Source organism: Cupressus sempervirens, chromosome 4 (assembly GCF_028749045.1).
Source record: "Cupressus sempervirens isolate cs-2001-9-10 chromosome 4, ASM2874904v1, whole genome shotgun sequence".
NCBI classification, from domain to species: domain Eukaryota; kingdom Viridiplantae; phylum Streptophyta; class Pinopsida; order Cupressales; family Cupressaceae; genus Cupressus; species Cupressus sempervirens.
Window position 1 is genome coordinate 883,196,338 of NC_143121.1, and position 25,065 is coordinate 883,221,402.

General features: G+C 35.0%; 1 protein-coding gene across 1 annotated transcript in view; it reads left to right on the plus strand.

Moving 5' to 3' along the window:
• Nucleotides 1-24,664, plus strand: part of LOC149564218 (uncharacterized) — a 59,372-nt gene extending 34,708 nt beyond the window's left edge. Inside the window, exon 2 of the mRNA XM_089828310.1 lies at nucleotides 24,552-24,664. Coding sequence (XP_089684436.1) covers nucleotides 24,552-24,664 — 113 coding nt within the window. The remainder of the gene's footprint in view (nucleotides 1-24,551) is intronic.
• Nucleotides 24,665-25,065: the final 401 nt, after the last annotated feature.

A 25,065-nucleotide genomic window follows, 5' to 3' on the forward strand; every position in this document is an offset into this window, starting at 1 on the left:
ACTGCAAAGACATATTGTACATTCTAAAACTCTCATCCATGACAATAACATTTCCATAGCAGAACACATGATAGAGTTGTCAGTAGAAGTGCAAATTGCACTTCACACATGTAAGTTCCTGCAAGACAATTGGGATAAAACTTTATCTACCATACTCAAGGTACATTCATATTTTATCTCATTTTGGTGTTACTATGTAAATAAATAGAATAAATAATTGGCATTAACATCAAAAAGAGGGAGAAAGATATAAGCTATGGGGGAGAAAATGTAATAAATTGTAAAATCAATGGGGGAGAAAGATATGTACAATAAGTACATGTTGTATATAGCAAGAAGATGTATAGTATATTGTATGAAAGAACCTTACCATATACATATGTATCTTACAAAATCAATTTTGAAAAATCTCAAAAACAGTATACTCTACTAAGCTAGCATCACAAGGTGATGGATAAAAGGTATTCAGGAAAATTTTTGAATTCAGTTTTGGCTGATAAGTGTTTTTGTCACTAATGCCAAAGGGGGAGATTGTTGACATATCAGTCAAGTCTATTATTAGTGACATATACTTATTCATATTGCAGATAGCTATTGAGCTCATTGTATAGATAACAGTGTTTGAAAAGCATTTCGGTTGTTGCCAAGTTTTACAATTGCTATCAAGTCCTTTGGACAAATCCTAGTGGTTACTGAGCAATTACAGTTACAGTGAAGATCAATAGTGTAAACTGTGCATCTCAGTATATGTTGAGTTTACCAGTGCAAACCAAGCTGTGCAGTGATTACCGAGTTCACAATTTATGTGATGCAAGTCCAATGTTAACCGAGCTACTTAGTGTTAACCAAGTGACTTAGTTTATACCGAGCTTGAGGTGATAGTGTTTACTAAGCTATGCAAAGGTAAACAAGTGATTCAGTTTATATGACAAGTTTCACAGTATCTACTGAGTCACCAGTGCAGACTGAGTTCAAGACTACTTGGAAGTGATCAATATAGACTGAGCTTCTACATCTACTGAGTGCATGACGATGTTGAGTATCAGAACCTCACCAAGTTAGTCTTTATAACCCAAGTGTCTACACTTGAGCTGACTTTGTAATATTTGTGTAAACTTGCATTGTGGTTGACTTTGTAAATGTATAATTGGATTGGTATATATGTAATAAATTAAATCACATCCAAAAGTGTGAATGGTAATGCAATGTAATCGAATATAATTAGAAAAGATCAAAAAGAGTGAATTAAAAGGCTACAACAATATAAGGATTAGCAAAGACAAATCTATCATAGCAAGGTGATTAGTACATAAAGGAATCTCATTCAGCAAACCAAGTTGCAAATCAGGGATCAGCTATTGTTTCATCCTAATAGGTGGATCAGTCAAATCCTTTAACAATGTAGACCTAACAATTTTTTATAAATCTCTTTACTAAGTGCATACTTCATTTTATGTTTGTAAATCCTTTCACAAGGTGGACCTCACAGTCCTTATTGCTCCTAATAGGGAAAATCATCAAAAGTGATCAATGTAAGCCTTAACAAGCCAACTTTATACTACAGTACTAAAGCTTGCAGGTATCATCCCCACCCCAGTTTTACTTTCTATTTGGAAGGTTTTTGGGTCACCAAATCTTTGTGTCACAGTGTTATGTATGCTTTCATTTTTTTAGTTTCTTATGCATGCACTTAGATTAGATTATATGGGATGGATTAAATGCTAATTGGATTGTTGGATTAATAGTTGAAATTGTAGAATTTTTAGAAGTTACTGATGTAGATGCCTCATCCATATTTATCTCATAACCTAGAGACCTTAGTCATCTCACCCTTGGAACAACAGCCTAAACATATGTGAAGTAAGGATCAACTAATAAGAAAACATCATTGAAATGCTTCTCAACTAGTGACACCAAAATCCTTATTCTTTGTTTCATTGACTTCTTAAAGTATTCAAAGTAGCTAGTCATTATAGACTTAATTTTCTCCAAGTTTCTTAATGTATTCACCTATCTATACTATAATAGATCCATTTGTCTTCCATGCAAATTTACTAAAGGAAGGAAATGTGTTCTGCACATAGAAAAATATTTTAAAAAGTATTGAACCAAACTTGCACTGTGCACTCTTGGTTTTCCATATGGCTCCCAAGTTTTCTGATAACTATTGTAATTATAACTCGGCAAGATCATAAGAATGATCCTTCTTGACTACCTTGTAGCCTATGTCAATATCAATACAAGGTACATTATTCAATCTTATGGATTGAAAGAATTTGTGTTCAATTATCCTTATTGCAAAAGCAATTAAGGGATCTATGATGGTGGCAATTGTCATTCCCCTCTTATTTCACACTACCCCTATGTTTTTCTCAATAACCTTTTTTGCATCACTTCTCATGGTCTTAGGTCTATCTAGGGTTGGATATCCTATTACCCTCTACATAATCCTCTTGGTAATCTTGATAGGTTCATCCTCTAACCACACAGAGTTGTCATGAATCTTGCTCAAAAAAATCTTTATCCACTCTATCTTGAAAATGTTAGGGAAATCTAGGGCATGATTTAACCCTTTTCTTTCTACAATCTTACATTCCTCATTCAATATTCTATTTTCACATAATTTTCCATATATTTCTCTGATCTCCATCTCACCTATACTACCCACCTTACATGTGTAACAACATCTTACATCTTGCATCATTAAAACTTGTGGTGGTATCATTGATAGTGCACCAAACAGGTCTTGCTTGTATGCAATGTCAGGAATTTCTCTAAAGTTTGGTTGTTTGATCTCATTACTTATTAATGAAACATTTAAAACTCCCTTTCCCTCTTTAACCTTAGTAGCAGAAGAACTAGACACCATATCGATTACCTAGGGTTTGCAAAAATTCAAACATCATAGCTCGGTACAAGATAAATACCTTTACAAATCTAGTAAATGGTGTTGAAAAATGATTGAATCTAGTCTACAAACACTTGGAATGATCTCTTCAATTCACCTTAAGCTCTTCATGCTCTCTCTAAATTTGAATGATGTCAAATGAGTCAAAAATTGATCATATAGCCCTTAAAACTTTGCAATTAATGCTCAGTGCTTACACAATTGTAAGCTTGACTTTAATAGTAATTCCAACTCACTTGGCTAACATATAATTGTCTTCATGCTCAGAAACCACTACGAGCTTGGCTAACACTATCACCTACAATAGCTTGACATCAACTAGATTTCACTTAGTAGCTCAAATGAAACTTTTCATGCTTAGCAGCAACATAAAAATTGACAAAACTTAAAGATTTATTCTAGGTTCTAAATAACACTTTGCATCTTTCTTCATGTATATATAATATTTTCATAACTAAATCCTTGGAACTAATGTATGGTATATCATTTAAATATTAGTCCCACACATAGCTCTTGATTGTTTAATTAGGGGTGACGTGATCACCTAACCCATTGGGTGAAGTGATCCCATCTGAATTTGATGTACTGTAATCTTCCTTCTTCTTCCATGTTTTGTTCATTTGCAGATTGACTTCTTTAACATCTACCTTTCCTTTTCCTTTGTTGAACTCACTATTGGGTTCCTTTGACTTTGTTTTACAATGTTTGCTTATGTGATGAGTCTTTAAGCAATTAAAACATGTATTTTAACTTAACATCTACTATAATCACTTCTAAAATGTGTTCTTATGCAATTCTCAGAAATGTGTCCATACTCTTGATAGTAGTGACAACTATATCTAGTATTATAATCGCAATCATAAGAGTTCCTATTATTCTTTACCTTTGTCTACTTGTTTGATGACCTCTTGGGCTTGGATCTGCACTCATATGCTCTATGTTTATACTTATAATAGTTATAGCAATATCCTTCAAATCTTTGTGTGCTCATGGTCTTGGTTCTACATTCATGTGCCTGGTGTCCTTGCTTGTTACACTTGTGGCAGTGACCCATGAACTTTTGCTTAGGATTCTGATTTGTAGTGTTGCTCCTACAAAGTAGTATGTCCTAATTTTCCACAATTATGGCAAGTAGGTTTGGAGTCCTTATCTTTGTTACTTCTTTCCTCACCACTTTTAGATGATTTTCCTTCTTCAATGATAGTGTATCCTAATCTAGTAGTATCATCATTGGATCTAAGGGATCTCATAAGTTTTTCAAAGACCTTGATGGCTTCACTTGGTTTGTTGAAACTTTTAGCAAACTCATTTTCCCTTCTTAGATCATTACTCAATTGTTCATTCTATAATTTTAGGGTTGTGATCACAATGTCTTTACCATTAAATTTATGATTGGCAATCATGACTTGATTCATTGTCTCCAATTGCATGCTAGCAATCCTTTGCACTTTTGATGTCTTTTCTTCCAATCTGTTGGTCAGTATCCTTTTGTCATCTTTAATCATGATTGTCTTCTACATCTTTATTTTTCTATTAAGTTACCTCATATAGAAATAGGGCTTGTGATTCTTGCTCTATCTTTAGATTTCTAACCTCCTTAGCTAGGGTTCCATTCTTTTACATCAGATTTGTAACTACTACATCAAATTCACGAGTTTCCTTTTGTAAATAGTCCAATAGTGTCAATCTCTTTATAGTGTGTATCATTCTCTTCAATAGTTATATCTTTCCTTCTCTTGATGAATGCTTTAGATCATCTCTTTCTTCATTCAATTGATGTAGGATAAGTTGTATTTCAATCTTCTGGTTCTCAATAGTCTTTCCCAACTTATAGACTTCCATCTTCATGATCTTTCCTCAAAGTTGCAAAGCTTTACTTTCCAGAGAACTAAGCTTTGATACCAATTGTTGGAAATACAATAAGAAAAGTAAACTCTGAGGGGGGTTGAATCAACACTTCAAAACATCAGCCATAAAATCATTCACCACACATCCATCTCACAATTGTGCATGTAAACTAAAATACCAAATTAAGAATTGTTTCCCCATATTTCATTATGCACCCAAGTAGTAAAAGTAGTTTCTTGTGCCTTAGTAATGTCCTAAGAATGTTCAAGTTTAGGTATAAGCCCCCTTAGATGGAAGGAGTCTTAATCAAATTTTTCATTTTCCCCTTCTTCGCATTTCATAGCCAGGTGGTCTTCTTTTTACTTTTTGTGCAAGGATTGTGCAGGTAGCTTAGGGCCTAATCCAATGGAGATTTGTACTGCTTGTGCAAGGATCATCTATAAAGATTAATCTATTTGTGGCCTATCATTTCTCATGTAAACAAAAGCCTACAGAAATCCAAACCTTTTCTTCTCCTTGGCCAGTTTTCAACCCATAAAGGTGATTTCCCACAAAGAGCACCAAATGATGCAGTTGGATCAAAACAAGAAAATAATAGAGTGTCCTATGGAAAATTAATGTTCCTCTTATGAGTATATGCCTTACAAAATGTTCAAGATTCATCACAACTCTTATAATCATCCCAGGCGAAAAACTCAAAACTGACTCTCCTTGGTGGGTTTTTAACCCATCAAGTTATTTTTCCACAAAAAGCATTTCTAAATGAAAGGAAACAAAAGGTAGGTCCCTAATGAATTTTTGCACTCACTTTGGATATCTCCAAACCCAAAGGAAATAATAGCCAAAATATAAAGTAAAAGGGAAGCCTGGGTGAAGAAATGGAAATTATCTTCTCCTCGGCGGATTTTCAACCTATGAAGACAATTTTTTGGATTTTAAAGAAAATCAAGTTTGCAACGGATTGGACCCATAATTTATGCACAGAACTTCTCAAGATAAGGTTAGGAAATATTCTAACTATTGTAGGAAAGAGTTATTAAGTAGAATTCAACTCAGTGGATATTTTCTTACAGAGTACTCTATTTGCAACTTCTTGAAAGTTAAAGGAAAATGGGAAAGTAAGTATGGCAAGATAGAAACTTACCATTAGGCCAATGGAAAAATGAAAGGACACCAAGATATCCATTAAAACCATTCATTTACTATATCAACAGATCTCTCCTTCAATTCATTCATTTGGCATGAATTCTGAAGATCAACAGATGAATTGAGGTTCCTATATAGATGGAAACATGAGCAGTTACAAAAACCACAGCTCTTTCTTGAACTATTATTCTATCAAATTGCACAAATTTTTCAAAAAGCTAGTATCTATGCATTTGCTATTCTTTTCATTCCTTTGGATTCAAAATTCATTCTAAAATAGAAATGGCAAAAAAATTCATGGGCTTCAATAGGTTGAACGGAATTAAGTCTTCACCATAGAATTTTATAGATACTTCTCTCCATTTCTATGATATGCAAGATTTTTAGAAGAGATTGAGATCAGAGCCAATACATCCCATTACTGAGAAACTCCAAGGATGAGGGCTTATTGAGGCAACTGGTTTTCCTGTTACAATCCAAGCTCCAGAATTAATCTCTGAATGCATAAACCATTACAACCTAGACACCAAATAGATTGTATTACCAGATGACATAGTGTTGATCTCCATTGATAGGAAAACTGTGGTTAATTGCCTTCAAGTTCCAGAGTGGGAAGAAATTTCAGATTTGACATTTGTAGTAGTCATTTTTGAGTTCTTAGTGAAGAAGATGATTGGAGTAAAGAGATCATGCAATCATGGTTACAGAAACCACAGGGCACCAAGAGTAAGGTTCCTAAAACTCTATTTGGAATTAATCTTAAACCTGAGATTGTCAACATCATGGTCCTCTTACACAGATTAAAAGGTGAGGTTGAAGCTTTAAACTTTGTTGAGAAATATTTCTTTTTGGTACAAATCATCTGCTCTGATACCCAATATATTGAATGGACTCACAAGGTAAGTGAGATTCTGTCCAATGCTCTTAGTGTTGCAAAATTCTACAATGCATTCTACATGTTCTCCTTCCTCATTTACATGTTAGCTTCTTTAAAATTATGGTCAGGCCTCCCAAGAGTGGAAAATTTTCTTGATGATGTGAAGTCTTATGAATTCTACCCATGTTTACAAGTGGAAAATAGTTATGTAAAGTATATAAGAGTTAATAATGTATTGGCCATGAGAATTTGCAAGAAGCTCTAGGGATATCTAGAGAGGAGATTCAGTCTCAAAGCTATGGCGGCTATTAGCCAATTTGGGAGTCATTTCATCTAGTTCTCATCCTTTTCATATTTGTGTCTTGTAGCTTTTGAAGGATTTCCCTTGAAGCTGCCAAGATATCCTAGTGATATAATCATGTTGATCAAGATCGTGTGGTAGACAATCCAAGTGAATGCATTGAGCTAGAGTTTGAAGAAGAAAGGGTATGAGTTTCTTATGAAGGTGGGAGCTTTTAGTTGTGAGTCTCATTCTGATGTAAACATGCAAAAGGTGTTTGAATCAAAATATAAATTGGAGATGTATAAGGTCTTAAGACCTATGTTTGATTCGAATGGATATGCAAGAGAGGTGTTGCAAATTGGAAGTGTGATCAAACACATCACCACCATTGAAGACTACTGGGCCAATTGCAAGGATGAGTTTGAGAGTTGTAATTGTGCTTTTGCCAGACATATAGTAGATCAAGTGAGGATATTTAAAGTTGATATCAATGTTGAGGGAGTAGAAGATGATGGATAGAATATGTATAGTAACACCTATCTAAAAGAGCTAAGAAATACTCCTATTAGCTTAGATTCTTATGAAGACACTGGACAAGAGCTAGAGATCATGATGGCTTAGATTATTAAAAGGACTATGAAGTGGGTCAAATGGACCACAAATAGGAGTCGAAGTAAAAGTACATTTTCTCAAGCTTCTCCAGTAGTTGCCACAGCCTCTTGTTCTCAAGTAGGCACATCAGCTGTGAGCTTGGCTATCACTCAAGGACCAACTCAAGCATCAAGTGGAGGTGATCAACCTCCCAACAAGAATATTCCTTTCGCTAAAACTTGTCATGATGGCTCCCTCCCATTGATTGGAACTCCAACAGAAGTCGAGAAGAAGAAAGTAGAAGAACCTAAAAATATTATGGCTACTCCAGTCCCTTCACCTCATAGTAGCCCAGTTCCATTTGTGAGTGTTACACTTATCTAGTAGAGTAGTCCTCAAGTGTAGGTAGTGGATTAAGGAGATGGAGGAAGCAGTGATAGTGAGTCCACTGAATCAAATGAGGCAACCAAGAAGACTTTAGAGGTAGAAAAAGGCCAAGATTCTTTGAAGCTCATTTCACAAGCCTAAAGGAATCGCTTCTCTTCAACCATGAAATCAATCACTCCGGTCAAAAGGAAAATATTTAGCATAGATTCTCTTGGGATGGCCTCCAAAGTTATAAGCACAGATTCATGGTTGGAGAATACTTTGGATAGGAAGAGAAAGAAGAAAGATGAAGGCACACCCAACAAGGATACCTTATCTCTTGTTGTTCACTTTGGGTCAACATTGAGTAAGGTCAAGAAGCAAAAGACCTTGTCCATCCTCAGACAAGACCCTAAAATAGGGCATCTAAAAATGGAAATAGAAAAGCCTACCAAGGAGGGAAGGATTGAGGATATGTCTACTGATGATTTCACTCTGCATTCATTGGATCTTGGGGAGGCTAGACATAATACCAAATTTGGCTTATGGAAGTCAACAAATGATGTGATTGAAGGATTACTAAAGAGCCTTAAGTTGTCAAAGGTCTGGATGAAAGTGGAAATATAAGAACTGAATGGCTTCATCAAGCAATTGGTCACCCCATCGGTGATCATATCTAGGATGCCTATTATCTTTGATCCTATTATTGTGTGCATTCAAGCACTCAACTCTCAAATCCAAGAAGACAAACATTCTGGGTAGATCGGTAGAGAGTGGAGTGAGAAACTCAAGTTGGAGGTACTCTCCATTATAGAGAAAATTGGAAATGCTATATTGAGTCTGGAAATAGAAAAAGATAATATTTCATCAAACAGAGCCACTTTGGTCATTGAGAGAACAAAGAGTGAAGATTGTGTCTCTCTGCTGAAGATGATCATTCATATGAAGACTAAGGAGGTTTTAGAAGCAAAGATCCTACCTAAAGAATATGAGACTTTATTTGAATGGCTTCAAAGCATGCAATTCAAATCCAAAATGATATTAGCAGTAGAAGAAGAGCTCAAAGAAACCAAAGCTAAAGTGAAGAAAGATCAAGACAAAGATTATGAACTCTTGAGAGGCTTGCATATAGACTCAAAAACTAGCGGTCAAGGAAAAGGAATAATTGGAATATCCATCATGCAATCAAACTTATCCAACTTCATAGATAGCCTAATAGATATATCTTCCAGTCATCAAAACAGAGTTTCCAAACTTCAGAAACTTGGTGGCTATGTGCAACTAGCCATGGAGGAAATACAAGATTGTTTGAGTATTGTCAAGGATTTTTCTAGAGAGCATTCTAAATGGTTCTTGAGATATATGAATGCACACATCCATAGGCATGAAGAACTAACTCCAATCATTGTAGTTGTTAAGGCCTATAGGAAAAAAGTAGAAAAGGGAAAGAAGGCAAAATGATTCATATTTTGCCTCTTTCATATTTTGTTCTAATCATTGTAATAAACAAATTGGATCCTTTCCATTTTTCATTTTTAAGGAGAGGAACCAATTGAACTTCCTTTGTAACAATCATCCTAGAACCCTATCTGTATCGTAATGAAAGATTAATAAAAGGTCGGTGAATTTTGATGTGAAATACTTGAAGTTGTAGAGTCAATTGAATGGTATTTTGTATCAATTATTTTTTGCTCCATTCTATTAGTTGTTAGTTGTTTTCTTCCTTTTTCTCTTTTATCTGAATTAAAACAAGGAACGAATAGAGGTTCATCCCCTGTTTTGAGGCAGCGAACTGAATATGATAAGTATTTTCATCACAGGTTCGAGAGAGGTCCTTTAGATGTTCCCTTCTAGTAAATATTTCTTCCTCCATATTTATTTTCTTGCTAAATTAGTTAGCATTAGTTGTTATGTAATATTGAATCTTTAAGTCTTATGAGTTCATAAGATGTGTGAGTTCATAAAATTAATTTATCTTCTAAAATCTTTTCTTGCCTGAGTTAGATCCTGTATATGTCCAGCTTGGTTTATCTCTCCTATTCTCATGTTAAGAATATACCTCTTTTAGATTTAGAAACAAACATAATTCATTACAAATCTACAATAGGGAGTTGTACCTAAAAATTCATAGGAAAGTTAGTCTTCTTAGAAGTAACTTTTCAACTATTGTAACTAGATATTGTCCATAAAATTTGGGCACCCAAGGGCTAAATAAAAAAGAACAATTTGTTTACCAAACAAGAATATACATCCATAGCATGAAAACAAATAAACATTCACACATATGACACAAGATATGATTACCTAGAAACCCTCCAATGAGAAGGTAATACTAGGGTGGGGATGACACCCACAAATCTTCACTATTGTAGTTGTAAAGTGTACCAAATAAAAGTTACAATGTTTGATCATGAAACATGATCTACCCTATGAAAGGTTTTCCCTGTTAAAGGCTTACAATATTGTTAGATCTTACCCTATTAAAGGATTTCAACACCCTATTAGAAGTTTTTCTAGTTAAAGGACTTCAACTTACAATGAAGTAAGCACCATATTAAAGGATTAACAATAGCATGTTAAGACTACTCTGTTAAGAGATTTAACTAATTCACCTATTAGAATGTCTCAACAATGATCCTATAGTTAGCACTCTACTACTAGATAATAGATCACCTCTTTGCATGTATCCTTGATCCTCTTCTGATCAAATGTATCACTTTTATCATCTAATTCCTTTCCTCTATTCTCCTCTAACTGATTATGCAATTCATACATTATGATCATCATTCCTCAGTCACACATGAATGTTATGTTTTCACATGCAAACTTCTCTATTTTCTCACACCATGATTTAGGGTTTAGCTTCCTTAAGAAGATCTAGGTGACTAGGGTTAGGTTTGAATCAATGATTTTAATTCATCCATGTGGCCACTCAATTCATCCCTTTAACTAATTGGTTGCATGTATTGCATAGGGATTCTCAATTAAGATTCATTCTTATCATCTAGGATCACAAAACAATCATTAAGTCAGCTCTAAAATGGTTTACATAGTAATTTTTGCCATTGCAAACAACTATGTCAAAAACTATTTTACTCAGCATCTAAAGTCCCTGATGCTCGACATCAACTGCAACTTTAATGTTGTCACTTGGCATCTGAATGACTTGCTGCTTGACACTTGAGTGACTTGGCACTAATTTTTTACTCAACACTTAATAAGTATCTCACTTGGCATGCACTATCTGACATGTTATTCTTGGCATGCATTACTTGTTCGGCATGAACTAAGTTCTAACTTGTAAATGACTTAAGTATATAGACACTCATATGTCAAAACCAATCTGAGATCAAAAAAAATTTTATCCACTACAAAGGTAGAGTATGTTGTTGCTATAGAGTTAGCCAAGGAGATGATATGGCTCCAATTCTTCATGGAAGAATTGGGACACCCATAGACGGATAATTATCAATATACATATAGCCAGAGTGTCATTCATCTTGCTAAGAATTTTTCTTTACACTCAAAGAAAAAACACATATCATTGTGATACCATTCATTTTCCCAATTTTGGATGATGGAAAGTTAAATTTGGAAAAGATGCATACAGATGATAATCCAACATTCATGTTTAAAAAGGTAGCGACAAGGAAGAAGTTGAACTCCTCTTCAACTTTAGTTGGTCTTGTAGGCTAAAAAGAATAAATGAATAGCTAAGTAGGTGGTTTGATCTTGTGAGAGCCCTACAAGGTAGTAACATTTCTACAAGATCAATCTCCAAGTGGGAGATTGTTGTTTAGTGTAGATCTTGATCAATCCCCAAGTGGGATATCATTATCTTGTGGTGATTGATTAGATAATTACAATACACTTTCCATGTATCCACATCGAGGTTCAAGGCTATTTTTCTGAGGATTGACATGTTGTAATTGACTCTATCCTTAAATTTGTAAGTGAAAAAATTCTTGTATAAAATGGAATAGGTTAAGAAATTTAAGGATGATGATGAAAATAGTAGCTTCTTGCAGCAATATTGAGTTGCAAGGGATTGCAGATTGTAACCAGGTTGCAATCATAGGATAATAAGAATATTGACTCATTATTTGGTGGATGTAGCCCAGGGATTAGGTAAGTCACTTTCAATCTTTATTTCTTGTGTTCTCTTCTATGTGTTTTATTTCTTTTTTATATTGGTTATATTTGCATGTAATTTTTTTTCTATCTCTTTAATCCTAACACTTCCAATCTCAAGGAATATAATTTCTTCCTCAAGAAAATTTTATGCACAAGTGATTTGTCTTGATATATCTCACTTAGCTTCTTTTCAATATATTCTTCATGGGTATTTATTAGAATTGAGTCTACAAGATGTAATTTTATGAGGCATTTATCTTTTCTATCCATTACATCATACCGTGCAGCTAAATTTTAATCTATAGGCCACGAGACATTTTCATCCACCACTTCCCATAGATTTCAATCAATTAGTAGATCTTCCATCTTCAACTTTAACATCTAAAATTTTATGCAAGAAAATTTCTCTACATCAAACCTCGTTGACATGCTTTCCATCTTTACTATCTTGTAATATTAAAAAAATATACTCTACATAAGCTCCCACTCAAACCTGTTAATCTCATTATGTTTTTGAAAAAGTAGTGACAAAAAACTTAGTCATTATCTATCATAGTTGGTTGGTCATCACTACAAGCAAACCACTACTTAGGCCGAGTGCATAGAGCATGTCGAGCATAAGTGTCTAGACAATACATGTTGAGTGATATGAAAGTTAGTGTTGAGTCACTCAGCTACCAAGAAAATAGAAGGCGTCAAGAAATTAGTGTGTGTTGAGTGATTTAGGTGTCAAGCAATAATACATGTTGAGTTATTTAGAAGCCAAGTAACAATAGAAAGAGCATAGTTACTTGGTCGAGCATCATAAGCCTATTAATGTCCAGTAACGAGTCAATGACATAAATGTTTGTAATAACAAAAACTCCTATGTAAACCATTGTTGGCTGTCATAAACATTAATTTTTGATATAAAGAGATAAGGATCCACTCATTCCATGCATCCCTATACAACACATGCAGCTAATCTGAAAAGCAGAAGCATTAGGTGGTAATAAAAATAAACCAAAGTCATTAATTGTGACCTAATAGTGTCTTCAAATGCATATTTGAAAGAGTAAACCCTAAAAGGGAGTAATCATGAAGTGAAGAGAAGTATGATATGCAAAGGAGAGAAGGCATTCATGAGGATAATATGTTTAAGTGAAGGATAAGCATTCCAAAATCAATTGTTTAGAACCAAGTCAGTTGAGAAGACAAGCAATGAAAGGTCAAAGAAGATATATTAGATCAGGAGGATCAAGATACAAACTATAAAGAGGAGATCTAACATCTAGTAAAGAGGTACTAACTGAAGGATTAGGTACTAAATCATTTTGATAGGTGATACAGGCTAAATCTCTTAACAGAGTAGTCCTAATAGACTTTTATAAATCTCTTAATAGAGTACTTACTTAGTTGTGAGTTTAAATCCTTTAATCAATGTAAGATTTAATAGTCATGCAATACTTTAACAAGATAGACCTTTCATATGGTAGATCATAATTTATGATCAAAACTTTGTATCCATAATTGGCCACACTTTATTGATATAGTAGTGAGGATTTGTGGGTATCATCCCCAACCTAGTTTTACCTTCTCATTGGAGGATTTTTGGGTAACCAAAATCTTTTGTGTTATGTGTTGATTTACTTTATGTTATGGATGTGATGCATGCTTACATATTTCAATTCACATGTTAAGTTATGAGATGGATGAATGGTGAAATGCTTTTGTGGTAAAAGTTTTAAGTATTGATTCATCCCACCCCCCCTATAAATTACTCTCCCATTTATATTTCCAAAAACTGGTATCAGAGCTAAGTTCTCTATAAAGGAAAGTTTTATAGCTTGAGAGGTAAGATCTTGAAGATGGAAGTCTACAAATTGGGAAAGACTATTGAGAACCAGAAGATTAAAATATAACTTTCTCTACATCAACTAACGGAGGTAAGAGATGAATTACAACATTCATTTAAGAGAAGATAGGATTTGGCCATTTAACAAAATGACACTCAATATAAAGAAGGAGACACTACAGGATTGTTTGAAGACAAGGATTCCAAAACAATTGATGTAGCAATTATAGATCTGATGGAAAAGAATAGTGTCCTAAATGAAGAAGTCAGGAATATGAAAAAGGAACAAGAAGCTCAATTAGTATTTTTGTGTGAGATAACTAAACTAAAACCTAAATATGGGGAAGATAAATTCACAATTGAAGAAGAAAAAAGACTACTAGCAAATAGACTTGAGGAGAAGTCATCAAATGTGCAAAAATTGTCAAGCATTCAACTAGATTTAATGAATCAATTGATGCTTGCAAATCAAGAACTGAACAGGAAAGACATTGAGATTACAAATTTGGAATCACAAAATAACCTACTATAGAATTAATTGAAGATTGTTGATAAATAGATTTTTCTTTTCAATGTAACTCTTAAATGCCCGAACCTGTGAGAAACAATTTGATACCATATCATTGAGTTGATAGATTTCCTCTGAATTAAAAGGTACAGCTCCCTTATGAATGATATAAAATGATTTTTCTTGATTCCCAAACTAACTGGGTAAGTTCTTAACCTAAGAATGAAAGAGGAAAACCAAGCCAGCCCTAGACAGAACTAAATTAGGTAGTGAATTCAGTTCTACACCTAGCCAACCCCAGGAATTCACACTTTCTGTGACTCCCCAACATTGGTAATGCAATGTAAATGATGATTATGCAAATGCGATGAAAAATGAAAATGAAGATTAAACATCCTAATCTTTACAACAAGAATGAATGATAGTACTTTGATCTATCACCATTCACCATTTGACTACGAATACAAGAAAGTGCTCAAAACTAACCATAACAATACTCTGATTGAAAGTAATTAGAAAAAAGTGATGCTCAAATACTTTGATTCAAAACAAAACCTTTCTTGTTTTCAACACAAAAACACAACACTCTAATTATTTTTGCTTGCAATCTACAGCCAAATCTATTACAAAAATTGAATATCAATCTCCAATGCATAAACAAAAATACAAAAATTAAATGCCCTCCCCTCTACTCCAGCTATGCCTACTTTTGCAGAAAAGAAGAACCCACCATACCCACAAAGATTTACAATAAATAGACTTCTTCATAACCATTCGGTTCTCCAATGGTGACCTTTTCATTCTATAATTGTTTCTTCTTGGAGATTCTCTTCACATTCCAAATGGTTTCTTCTGTTGACTTTTCAGTTCTATAACTGACTCTTGTCTCTTTGATTTCTCATCTTTTTCCTTTTGAAAACTGATATTCTTATTAACTTTAAAGTTAATAATGATATATCTTAACATATTTTAATTATATTTTACCAATTGACATTTAAATATGTTAAATCAAAATCTTTCCTTTGTTGGGCAGATAGAAAAATAAATATTGTTGCTAGTAAAAATGGGTCATGCTTCGAGGGGCATATCTTTTTTTTCCACCATTGGATTGAGCTCATTTTTGGATATGTTTTTCCAAACCTAATTTTATGAATTTTAACAAAAATGATCAGAAAAATAATCACTGAGTCAAAAGATATGAGCTACTGAATGCTAGTTTATATGATTGTTACAAAATCAGAATTGAAAAAATGAAGTTTCCAACCACTCTTCTTTCACATGCTTTGTAACCTAGATGTCTTCAATTTTCTAGCATGTTATCTTCCATTCTCACCATCTTTATTCTCTACTAAATTTTGGGAGTGAGTCTTTAGAATTCCTATGGAAGAAAATCCTGAATGGAGGTCGAAAAGCGTACCAAGTTCTCAATTTTCCAATTCTTTGTTGTAGGTGAAATTTGCACATTTCTAGTAACAGCTACACTTTGTAAATAATTAACAAGTGATACTTCTTCTTTGCTATTGAGTCACTAGTTATAGAACACTCCAATTTATTCTTGGTGGAAATTTGACTTTTGTCTTCTACCTTTTGTAGAAAACTCCAACTTGAGAACGAAAGGTGTAGCATAAAATGAATTTTTCACTTCATATTTAATGTCATGTTGATGCCCAAATCTTCATAGATAAATCATTATTATATTATCATTCTTTGTTTAATCAATTAAGAGCTCTTTTCGATCTCTCTATTGTTGATTTGATACTTGGTGGAAATTCCATTTTTTAGTGCGGAAAGCACACCCAATCTTCAATTTTCTACCTCCATGTAGTGGGCACAATTTTGATGTAGATTGATTCATAAATTACTTTTCTAAAGTAATCTTGATACTAGACCCCATATATCTTCATTTTGGATTGATATTTGCCTTTTCTTTCCTCATGTGGAAAATTGAACTTTGGCTGTGAAAAGTGTAGCGAAAAATGAATTTTCCACTACCCTTTTCCCTTTTGTGGAAAATGAAGCATTTGCTTCTCCAATGGAAAATCTAAAAATGATTCTAAAAGGCATAGGAAAAAATGAGTTTTCCACTATGATTTTCCCTTTGGTGGAAAATGAAACATTTGCTTCTCCAATGGAAAATCTGAAAATGACTTCTCCATTTTAGTAAACATTTCTCTCTCTTCTTGGCATAGATTTGTTCTTCTATTCATCTCTTCACATGCTTTCCTTCTAATTTTAGATATACATTCTAGACTTTCATTTTTTATGTTTGTCGGCCTTTATTCAATCTTCATAAACAATAGATCTTCACAAAAAATGTGCTTTCATTGAAATTGAATTTTCTAATAGTCAAAACCTGAATCCATGGAACCTCTGAATCAAATACCTTAGAACACTGAAACTTCATAGAAATATGGTTAGGAAAAACCATAAGCATTTGGGGAAACTCTTTACGAGGTTAACTTTAATGAAAATGGTGTACTAAAAGTACACCTACAAAGACAGAGAAGGAAAATCTCAACAAGCCTAGTGAAGCCATAAAGTACTTTGAAAAATTGATGGAAACACCAAGATCAAACATGATACTATAGGATTGGAATATTCTACTATTGAGAAAGGATAATAATCTATAATTGATGAAGAAAGGAACAATAAGGGCAAGAACAACAAACTCACTTGTCATCATTGTGGAAAAATAGGTCATACATCAAATGTCTGTAGAAGCAACATTGATAATCAAAACTTTAAGCAGAAATACAAGGGACAATGCTACAACTACAAGAAGTAAGGACATCAAGTGCATGAATGTAGGAAAAATACCATCAACACTCAGAGATTTGAAGGATATTGTTACAACTGTTAGAAGTATGGACATAAGGCATATGAGTGCAGATGCAAACCCAAGTGGACATCAAACAAAAAAATAAAGGTACATCATCATGAAAACTCTTACAATTGGGATTACAATACAAGGTATAGTTGTCACTATTGTGGAGAATATGGTCATGTTGTTGTAAATTTCATAAGGACACACTTCTAAAGTAACTACAATAGATGGTTGAATGCGATTTTATGTTTTAGTTGTCTTAAGGTTGGTCATGTAAGTAGAAATTGTCCAAATTGGTCACCTTCACCAAGCAGTTAATTCAACAAAGGTAAAGGAAAGGTAGATGTTGAGAAGGTAAAGATGCAAATGAACAAGACATGGAAAATGAAGGAATATTGTAGCACACCAACCTCAGATGAGGTCACTTTATCTAATGGATCAGGTGAACACATCATCCCCAACTAGGCAATCAAAGGTATGTGTGGAACTAGCATTTTAAATGATATATTTTGCATCATTTCAAAGCATTCAGGTAATGAAAAGGATTTATCAACATATATTAAGATGCAACTAAGTGATTATAAGAAAGATACAATCTATCAATATGATATTTTATGTGTTGTTGCTAAGTGTTGGAAGAATTGCAGTAACTACTAAGTAATGAATAATTGTAGTGACTGTCAAGTTACCTATGTTGACCAAGCATATCACAAATCCTATAATGACTAAGCTTACAACTATATATGCACTAAGAATTAATTGCAAATTTTTCAAGGCTATTTAGTCAATTTTTTGAGTCATTTACATTTACCAAAAGATCTAAGAGCAACAAGGCAAATTGTGAAAGGGATTTTGATGACTACAAACAAGACTCAACTACTACATGACAATTTTCATCAAGTCAAAAGGTATTTCACTTGTGCCAAGTTACATTATTTTGCATTTTGTAAACCCTAGCAAGTGAAAATGGCAGCAAGTTCATCCATGGGAGTAAGGAAGGAAGGAAAAGAGGTTACTAATTTTCATTGGATCAGTAATGATCTTTGACAACCTCCATTTTGTGCAATTCTTGAGATCACATACAAGGGTGACCCATCAAGAGCTTTATCAATGATCCCAACCAAAGTTTTAATGATTCAAGATGTAAGATGTTGTTACACATGCAAGGTTGGAGAGGTTGGTGACCTAGAAATGAGGGAAACTTACCTGAAGTTGTGTGACAATGAAATTTTGAAGGAAGAGAACAAAATTGTAGAATGAAAAGGGTTAATGTGTGCCCTAGATTTTTTCCAAGTATTCAAGATAGAGTGGATCAAGATTGTGCTGATCACAATTCATGACAACTAGCTATAGTTGGAGAATGGTCCCATCAAGATCACAAAATGAATAATCCACAAGGTAACTGGGTATCCTACCCTAGACAAACCCAAGACTTTGAGGCACAATTCCAAGGAAGCAATTGAAAAGAAGACTTTGACACTGATATATGTAATGGAGTTGCTTGAGAACTCTTACTTTGAGGAGTCTGGATGCTGAGAGAAGATGTAGTAACTGACAAAGTAACCAATGTTTATATTGCTACCTGCTCCTCTATCTTAGTAATCTTATTATCCTTTTCTCCTTGTTTATCCTAATTTTGATCTTCAATAGGTTTTAGTGAGGTAGGTGTAGGATTATCTTCCTTACCCTTATTTTCTTCATTCCCTTCCTTTTTAATTATTAGAATTGAAAGGTATACTTGAGCTTTGTAGATTTGGAAGTGATGTAACTAGTGTATCTTCCTTTTTATCTTTTATCTCAATGACAAATGTAGGCATTGGATATGGTACATTAGTAAGCTCATCTTTCTTCTCCAAAACTTTTTCTTATGATTTATCATGTGATTCTTTTTCCTTTTCTGCTGCAACAAGTGGGGGTACAGTAGATGTGTCTTACTATTGTTTCTCAGTGGATGCAATCTCAACCTTAGGAGATTCATCAATTCTTACCAATTTAGGATTTGTGTATGGAATGGTTGTATTGACAGATTCTTGTTGCAATTTCTTTATGTCCTCGCCACTGAGTGGATTTATGTTCTGTGCAGTTTTATCACTGATGTCCTTAATAATCACATAATCCTATTGACTCCTTTTCTCTCCTTATGGAGGACTGGTGCTCTATACATTAACATCTATAGTCTCTTGAGTTTCATCCTATGTTGTTTCATCCCATTCTATTTCATCCTTCTTTTTTCATCCTTCTCTTCCACTAGTTTAGTGGTCAACCCATAGATTATTTTCCAAAGTAATTTACTATGGATTACCACCTCTTCAACTTGATTCCTCAGAATATTAAAGGCTTTGTATTTAGAAGAAAATCTCCCTTTGTACTTCTCTACAACCTTTCTAATCATCTGCTTATCTAAGCAGACATAATTTGAGCTAAAGTAGCCTCTCTAATTTGGTAAACTTCCATTTCTTCTCAACTCTTTCATATAAGATTTGAGGTATTGATTTAGCAATTTCTATTGGAGTAGTCTTCAAAGTAGCTATCATATCATAAATAACTTCTTCAACATTGTTTTATCTCCATTATCTAACTTATCAAAATTAATATGCTAAAATCTAGATAAATCTACATCATTCTTTACATTCTCACATAGATTTTCAATATCAGATGAGGGATTGTGGCTTGCCAATTTGAATTGACTGTAAGAATTTGCCTAAGGGAAAAATTCACCCAAGAACTAATAACTCAAACACAAGCACAATTGTAGACCAAAAATGGAGAGAGTATGATCAGAATAACAATGTATTCAATAATTGATACTTAAGAGTACACTAGGAGTGCCTGATTATAAAGGCTACAAGAGAGCTTCTAGAATGCATAGAAGTTAGCATCATGATGTGTCATACAACCAAGCACATGTCCACCAGATATGGATTATCCTCCATTAAGCATAGAAGTAAGTGCGGTGATGAGAGGATAAGCCTAGAAGGGTGGGACACACAAAATAGTGTTGTAGACACCATGTGCTCAAATAGAGGTGCATACTCCTATGTTGTCAACATGAAAAATCACAAGGTTGCACAAACTCCTAAGTGTCTCACAAATAAAAATAATAAAATAATGCAAAATAATTAAATAATGCATTAACCTAAGTAAACTTAAGTAAGTGTAAATAGTAAAGTACTAATTTACACCAACACCCCCCTTAAGTGCAAGTTAGGAGAATGCGCTTAAGCTTACGAACTAGGATGAAGATGCATAATGGGTCTCGGCTACTAGGCCATGTTAGGTACCCATGTACATAATGAAAATGCAATCTCCCATAAAGCGGGGAAAGAGGGAAAACCTCATGGGAAAAACCCTCCCCCAAAAAGAGAGATAAAGATGGATGCATCGATGGATGGAGCAATCAAGACCCCCCCCATTATGACATACATCCAGTATATACATAAGAGAATAAGAGAAGGAAGAGAGACATAATAGGCTCCCCCCCCAAAAGAAGAATGCCAACAAGTGAAAGCTGCTCCAATGAAGAAATTGGTCCAAGAATGCAGAATGGTGTTCCTCCCCTTAGGAAGAACCAATGCCCAAGGTACAGTCCTAAAGATGTGTGCTAGCCCTAAAACTTGCTCAAGTATCCCTGTAATGATGCTGAAGTTCACCCCTTCCAACTGTGCTGAAAAGAACGAATGCAGATCTAGCAAGGATGTCTGCTGAACCTGTTCCACTGAACCATCTGTCTCCTCTACTGACAAAGAGACGTCCACTAATTACTATTCATAAGGATCCACAATCACGCCAACCTATGTAGATTGATCATGTAGAGAATAGACATGAGGGTCAGAGTGAGCCCTCACAACAACTGTAGAAGAATCATCATCAATGAGAAGATGTGTGTCCTCAAGTTTGTCTCCCAAGTCAAGTGAAGCTGGAGCTGGAAGATGAGATGTACCATGGTGTGATGGACCTTTCACTGTGGCAATGTAAGTATGTGGACTGGACTAATGTGACTTCTCACTGCAACTGTCGACAGAACCCCACATATTTGAACCTGTTGAAGCACTATCGCTAGTGTCACTATCAGTTTCCACTGTGTATGATGTGTGGAGAGGAGTAGAGGATAAGCTCAGAGATCTTTCCGCAAAGTGAACATCCTTCTCCACAAAAATATCATGTGTCTCTGAATCCATAAGTCTGTAAGCCTTCACATTATCTTCATAACCAATGAAAGTACAAGGCCTAGGTGTCGGTGCCTTGCAACTCCTGGAAGAAAGGTTTGCCCATGCTGCACAACTGAAGACTCTAAGGTGACTCACAACTGGTTTTCTATCGCACCATGCCTCAAAAGGAGTCTTGCCATCTAAGGATGGATGAGGAGACCTATTAAGTATGTGAGTAGCATTGCTAATAGCTTTAACTTCAAGTGTAGGATCGAGAGACTTGGCCTTAATCATGCAACTTGACATGGTCTTGAGAGTCCTAATCCTCATTGCTGCAACATCTGTCTTGTGTGGACTGAATGTTGGTGAGTTTTGAAGATCAATCCCCTCAATTTTGCAAAAGTTCTTAAGCCTTCTATCAACATATCTATTCTCATTGTCCACTCTTAATACTTTGATGCCTTTCCTTGACTTGTGTTTAGCATGAGCCTTGAAGTCTTGAAGCTTATGAACCACTTCATTCTTATGATGAAGAAAGAAGACCCAAGTGAATCTAGAAAAGTCATCAACAAATGTGAGTATGTAGCGGCCTTGGCTGACTGAAGTCACTGCAAACGGTCCTGCTAATACCATATGAACAAGCTGAAGAACAACTGGAGCTCGAGAAGACTTCCCTTTATCATACTTCTCCTTGAGATGCATATCCACTGAACAAGATGAACACTCCCCCTTAGAAAAGTTGATATTGGGTAGACCTTTGACCATGTGTTTTGAGAAAAGTTGCTGAAGAGAGCAGAAGTCAAGGTGACCAAACCGCTCATGCCATAAATTGATGTTTGAATGTGAGTGACTTAACAAGGCTTGAGAAGAACTCTTAGGCACAAAATGGGAGAAGGAATAAAGCCTCCTGTCATCATTGAATTTCCCAACTACTACCAATGAATCATCTTTGAGACTTCACACCATCACTGAATCAGGAAGGAACTCAACCTTATGACCATCTCCAAGGTGAGTGATTTGGTAAACTGATAGTAGATTGGAACTTAGATTTGGAACATAGAGAACATCTTTGAATTCCCCATCTTTCATTTCTACATGTCCTTTCCCTTCTACTTCCATTTTAGCATCATCTCCCACGAAGATGTGTGGCACCTTTGACTGCTTCAATGAAGAAAAATCTTGCTTTGAAGAACCCATGTGGTAAGAGGCACCTAAGTCAAGTATCCATTCTGAAGAAGAATTTGAATTTTCCATAAGTGCTTGACCTTTACCCTTTGAAGAGTTTGGAGTTGAATCCTTGGAAGTACCTGGCACTTGAATCTTATTCTTCTTGAGTAGATTTTCTAACTCATCGATTCTTTTTGTTTTGCAATGATGCTCATCATGATTTGGCTTTTTGCAATATGCACAAAAGAGTTTGTCCTTCTTTTCATTAGTTCCTTTCTTATTTGAAGAAGAATGGCCTTGTTGAGAGGAGTCATGTTGTGTCTCAGATTGTGTTTTCTACTTCCACTGCTTCTTCTTCTTGTTGCTTTTTCCCCCTTGACTAGATTTGAGATCATCACTAGCCACCAAGGCTTTGGTCTTAGATAACTTGAGAAGTCCAAAATCCACCAAGTGAGATTGTTCAACAATCAACATGTCTACAAATCCATCAAAGGAAGGTTTCTGGTAAGCAGATACCATGGTCAACTTGTGAGTATTAAAACTCGAAACAAAGTTAGCGTACTCAGAAGGTAGCTTTTTCAGGATGTGATGAATTAACCTATCATCCTTTATGGGATTTCCACAATCTTTAAGAAGTGCTCTATACTCATTGACTTTGATGATATAATCTTGAATTGTGTCATAATTCTTAGGATCTAAGAGAAGTAGATCATCCTCAATCTGAAATCCCTTTTCTTCATCCACTTTACCATACAACTGGTCAAGTTTGTCCCAAGCTTCCTTAGATTCTGAACAATTTTTAATGTGGAAGAGAAGATCACTATGTACACAACTCTTGATAACACCTAAAGCCTGTTGGTCTTGAATTTGACAATCAATGAGTTCTTTAGCATCAGTAGGTTGGGTAATTGTACCATCAACATACAAACTATATCCTTTTTCCATTAATCTACTCAATGCAATATCTTTCCAAGTAGAATAGTTGCGTGAGGCTAAAGGAGGACATTTAAAACCCATGATGCAAAAATGAAAGAGCACAGAATAGAGACACAATAAAACACAGTACACACCCCCCCTTTTCACTCAATCAAAAGACCCCCCCAAAAGAGATGCTTCGACACTTTATAAGTAGTGCATTTACAATGAGCCACTTGTCAAAATGAACAAAGTGAACTTGCTGATTTGGCTTTTACAACTGCCTTATGAGGCTTAAATCTGTCACTTAAGAATTGTAGCTTAGATGTACAACAATTCTGAAAAGAATCAAAGCATTACAATGACAAAGAAGGCCTAATTCTGAAAGTGAAAAATTTCTCCACACAATCCTAGAATCTGACTTCAAATCTAGAAAGTAGACAAAAAATATGCACTTTAAAAAAAAATGAAACCTGAAAAGGTGATTAGATGTTCCTATATGGAGCTTCTGAAGTTGCAAAAGGCAAGATTATGTAGGTACAGTCACCAAAAAATGCAAATTATGCAAAATTTGTGCACAAAAATTAGAAAACAATACCACCACTAGAAAATTCAAGAAATTTTACCTGATTTCAAAAAAAATTGCACCTGAATCGGAGTCCGGATGTCTAAGATATAAGCTCGCAATGTCAAGCTGCCAAACTGAAAAGCAATCTAGAGAGGGGTCTGGAGGAGAAACTGCTAAGTTAAATTTGACGGTCAAATGGCCATCAAAGCAATTTAAAAATGCCTTGGTTTGATGTTTCGACGGGTGTCAAATTTAGGCTAACAGAATTGATGATGCCAACAAAAAATCTCGCCCAATGCTGACGCGGCACGCTGAGTCAACAGTCTGTACCATACGAACAGATGAGTTGGAAAATTTTCGTACTGATGATGTGTCAAGAGAGTTTGGCTGTCCACGAGTGATGTGGAAATTCTAAAAAGTGGTGTGGCTTCCAGTTGAGTTGGCGAAAGAGCTGGCTACGCTTCCACGTGTTCGGATGACACTGGTCTGCGTGATGGGTTTTATCTCCTCGTGGCGTGGGCTTTTTAGCAGTTTGGGCCAGAATTAACCTGCGTGTCAGAAGATCAAAAAATGTCACCGAATAAACTGAAAAGGCACCCAGAGAATGGAAATCGTCAACGGTTGTCGAAAACTGCAAACGTCAGGGTATCTCCTGTCACTACCGGGAACTATCTGCGCTCGTGGGCGGGAAGATTTGCATGCAGGCGGCAGGGAATTTTGAATGCATGGTTGCCAGAAAGTAGGAACATGGATGGCAGAAACTACTTAAACCCTATCGGGGTTACCAAATGCGACCGAAATTTGGCGTGTGATTTAGTCCCACATTCGCAGAGTGCGCGATCTTTGCACTGTTTAAAAAATAGAGTTCGCAGATAGATTACAAATAGCGAGCTGCTGCCGAAAGTTCTGTGTGAATGGTTGCTTCCTTTGGTGAAGAGTATGTTAGCT